The sequence below is a fragment of the Hydra vulgaris genome, chromosome 02 (genome assembly GCF_038396675.1).
Source record: "Hydra vulgaris chromosome 02, alternate assembly HydraT2T_AEP".
Taxonomy (NCBI): domain Eukaryota; kingdom Metazoa; phylum Cnidaria; class Hydrozoa; order Anthoathecata; family Hydridae; genus Hydra; species Hydra vulgaris.
Window position 1 is genome coordinate 35,699,522 of NC_088921.1, and position 4,359 is coordinate 35,703,880.

The following is a 4,359-nucleotide window of genomic DNA, read 5'->3' on the forward strand; positions in this document are numbered from 1 at the left end:
TTGACTAATTTTAGTTAGACTAAAAAGTTTGTCGACTAATTTTAGTTAGACTAAACTAACCTTAACTTTCACCCCTAAAATTTTTTACCACGGATGTTAGTTGAGTAGAATTGATTATAAAGACTTTATCTTTATAATATGTTTCAGAAAAAGTTTACCTTAAGCCTGAAGCATCTTAAAGAAACAAAATAGTTATCAAGATGATTAACGTTTGATTCACTATTGTCGAACCTTTTAGCATTGGTAGTAAAATTGAAAAAATTGGTGTAGGGCAAAAAAAAAAAAAATTATAAAAAACGAGCGTCTGGAAAAAAATAAAGGAAATTTTAGCATCTTTTTAAAAATTTAAATTTGTGGTCCTTCTAGTGTTTTGGAACAAGCTATAATTAAAACTTCTCAATCATCTCAGTATTAACAAAAAATAAAGTCAGACATGTTTGTTGTTTCCAGTAACGTGAAAATAATTTAAATATTATTATAAGAATATAAGAAAAGACTAGGAAACTTGGCCTTACTTTAAACGCAACATAACATCAGTCTATCAGCAGAAAATTGAAACAAAAAAGAAGCTGTATTACGACGAGCTTTCACTTAATGAGAGAAAAGAACTTTGTGATTGATACTTACCTGGTTTCTATATTACTTGAAAGGTTTCGCAAAGTAGCTATACAAAAAAATTTTATTCGTCCTGTCCGAAATTATCTAAGCACTTTAAGTAGTTACACGAGGTAAGTCTAAAGAAATGCCGTATTTACCAAATAAGAATTCGTGGATATTTTTTCAAAAACAGCTACATACATATTAATATATATATCCAAAATATTAGAATTAAAAATCTTCTAAATGTATCTGTACAGAAACGTAAAATGTACATGTTTAATATGCACGTTTATAATGTGATATTATAAACGTGCAAAATACATTTTATAACATAATGACATTATTATAAAAGTTAAGCTAATTTAGCATAAACATTATTAATTTTATTGCTAGATTAATTTAATTTTTGTTTAATACACGTGTTAGTGTTACAAGATAGTTAAAATTAATTTTATTTGCTAGAAAATATCGACTTATATTATGTTTTTATCAAGTAAAATAATTTTTACTTGATAAAGATAAAATAATGACTTTATTTTTATAATTATTTAATGGCTAATAGCTCATTATAATGATCATATATATATATATATATATATATATATATATATATATATATATATATATATATATATATATATATATATATATATATATATATATAACTTTTAATATTCTGTTTTAGGTTTAAATCTTGTTTATTGTGTTCTGCTATTAATAATGAGAATCCATAAAAATGACAGATGTAAGTAAAAAAAAAAAGTTAGATTGTAAAGACTTATATGGCTACTTGCTGACACTCTCGCCAAGTTCACTTAATGCTCTGTATAATGATCCATTCACATGTCTTGCAGTTTTTAGAGGTCTTCCAGAATTAGCAAAGCATTATATTATGCGGACTTTATTTACAAATCAATCTTTATCAGATGCATTTGTTTTATCATGGTGTAAAAAAGAATGGGCTAAAGATCATATAGAAGCAGTAAACAAACTGAAAGGATTACATATATGGGTTAGTTTTGAAATAGGAACTCCAATGTTACGGTATGAATTTAATATTACTTTTCAAACAAATTTAAGAATAGGACTTTGTGGAGGAGGTCCTGTTCAAGCAACACCTTTAAAAGCAGTTGAAGAAAAACATGCTCGGGATGTGGCATTTCTAGATAATTATTCAAAAGAAAGATGGGAATGTATTTTATATTATATGACTGGATCTCAAGTTACAGGAAATGCAGGTGTTAGTCAAGATGTTGCACGTGTTCTTATAAATGCTGGGTTACTCATTTTCGATCACCAGGAACAAGCAACTTGCATAACTTCGTCAGGATTTCAATTTTTACTTTTAGACACCTCTTCACAAGTATGGTACTTTATGGTTCAACATTTAAACTCTATGGAACCAGCAATTCTTGTTCAATGTTTATCTTTCTTATTTCAGACAAGCTTTTCAGTTCTTGGCAAAGATTATCCAGTTAATGACTTAACAGAAGCTCAGTTTTCATTTTTACAACTATTACGTGAAATTGGCTTAGCTTTCCAGCGTAAAAGAAAATCTAAACGCTTTTATCCAACAAGATTGGCCATTAATCTGGGTTCAGCTGTTACCGGTAATAGTGATTCTAGTTCACAACAGCAAGGTTTTTTAGTTGTTGAAACTAATTATAGGGTATATGCATATACTGACTCAGTTCTTCACATTGCTTTGCTTAGCTTGTTTACAGATATTAAAGCACGCTTTCCAAGTTTTACTGTAGCTTTACTAAGCCGCGAGAGTGTACAGCAAGCGTTAGCATGTGGAATATCTGCTGAACAAATAATTGACTTTTTAAAAACTCGAGCACACTCACAAATGACAACTAGCTCACCGATTATAGCTTCAACAATCACTGATCAGATAAAACTGTGGGAAATGGAAAGAGATAGGTTGCGTTATTCTCAAGGTGTTTTATATAATCAGTTTCTTTCACAAAGTGATTTTGAAATGCTGCGAAAGTTTGCAGATGAAAAAAATCATTTATTGTGGGCAAATAATCAAAAACGATTGATGGTTGTATCTAAGTCTGGTCATGAAGATGTAAAAAAATACTGGAAGCGTAACAAACCTAGCTAGCTTATAACTTACAGATTATAAATTTGATTAGAGTTTTCTAATATTTTTACTCAAGTTTTTCTTCCTTCAGCTGTTTCTACTTTTATTTAATCATATCAAATTTTAAATTTTGGTGTTAAAAAATATTTATAATATATTTAAGTTACATTTAAAACAGTTTTACCTCAAAAAGCCCTGTTTACATTTGTATCCTGAATGATGTCATTATGAAACATAATTTAGGATACTGCACTTCACATAATGATATCACATTTTATTTATGGATCCTAATTTCATACATTAAAAAGGAGTCACAAAGGAGGACACAAAGAGATTGCCCATGAATATAACATGAATAATGACATAAGTTCACTCCAGGTTAGGTTTCCACATTTAAAACAGTTACATCACAAAGTATAGAAGCAACATTTAGAGCTTGATACTATTATATAATTCCTATTGAAATTCCGGTTTATTAAAAAAATGTATTTTAGTAATCTTTTTTATTAGTTATTAGCATTATCTTTATTTGCGTTTTAAGTTTATTAAATTTATTTAATAAGCTTAAAACGCTTGAAAAAAGCTGAACTTTTGAAATTTCGTTTTTCATGGTTATAAAATTTATTTGAGATAAGGGTTCAACGCATTTTAGTTCTTAAAATTTTATCATATTAATCTTGTTTGACTCGTCTATTTTGTTATAGTTTATTAGTTTTTATGCACTTATTTTAAAATTTTTATTTATTCTCATTTATTTTCTCTCAAATGAATTTTGGTTTTACGTTTATATATATGTTTCAAATTTCATGTTAAAATGACTTGTAAATTTCGAGCTATCGTTTCACAAAAATATGCTTATTTTTACTCTATAATTGGGTATCGAGGCCATTTACCCAAATCGACAGTTTTTAAGTAGGAAATTTTTTTTTAATTAAATGATGCATTTGATTTAAAAATGGAATTTTACTATAGTTTTAATAAAAAATATATATATATTTCTTGCGGCACCACCTTCATAATAAAGACATGAGTTGCTAATAAACAACATTGTGTAAAGTTTTTCTTTGTAAATAGATGAAAAGAATCATTTTAAAACCATTTAAAAGGAACATAAGGTTTTGATGAACTAATAAAGTCCAAAATATCATCTTGTTAAGACAGTTTATTATAAAATATGTTGTTTCTCGTGTGACTCTTTTGCAGTAAATTCTTTACTTACGAGCATTTAACCATAGCCTCGATCAAGTGTGCAGAGGAAAGACACGGCAAATTTGTATTTTGAATAACATCTCAATAATGATTGGAAACAAAACTCTCTATATAGCTTTTTTTTTTTTTTGAAATTGTTTATTTTCGAGTATTATTAACATTGTTTTGCATCTTAAAAATATTACAGTTAATACTAATGCGGAGTTTTGCAATACTTTTTGATAAAGTAGTTTTTAAAACTTAATAAAGTTAGAAACAAAAAACGCATAGTAATCTTGTCTAACCACCTGCCAAGATAAAAAAATTTATGAATTTTTTAACTTGACAAGAGTTATTTTTTATAACATGTTTTTCTACATGCAAAATAAAAACCTCAGCAGATAATGAATCATTACAAAATGAACAAAAATATTCCAAAAAAAAATTAATGTTCCATAACAAACAGGTAAAAAAATGAA

The 4,359-nt window shown here is 27.2% G+C and overlaps 1 protein-coding gene across 1 annotated transcript; it reads left to right on the forward strand.

Annotated features, from left to right (window-relative positions):
* Window positions 1-538: 538 nt before the first annotated feature.
* LOC100211920 (general transcription factor IIH subunit 4) lies at window positions 539-2,762 on the forward strand. Its single transcript, XM_065790729.1, has 2 exons — window positions 539-728; window positions 1,286-2,762. The coding sequence occupies exon 2, from the start codon at window positions 1,337-1,339 to the stop codon at window positions 2,711-2,713; it is 1,377 nt and encodes a 458-aa protein (XP_065646801.1). The 5' UTR covers window positions 539-728; window positions 1,286-1,336; the 3' UTR covers window positions 2,714-2,762.
* Window positions 2,763-4,359: the final 1,597 nt, after the last annotated feature.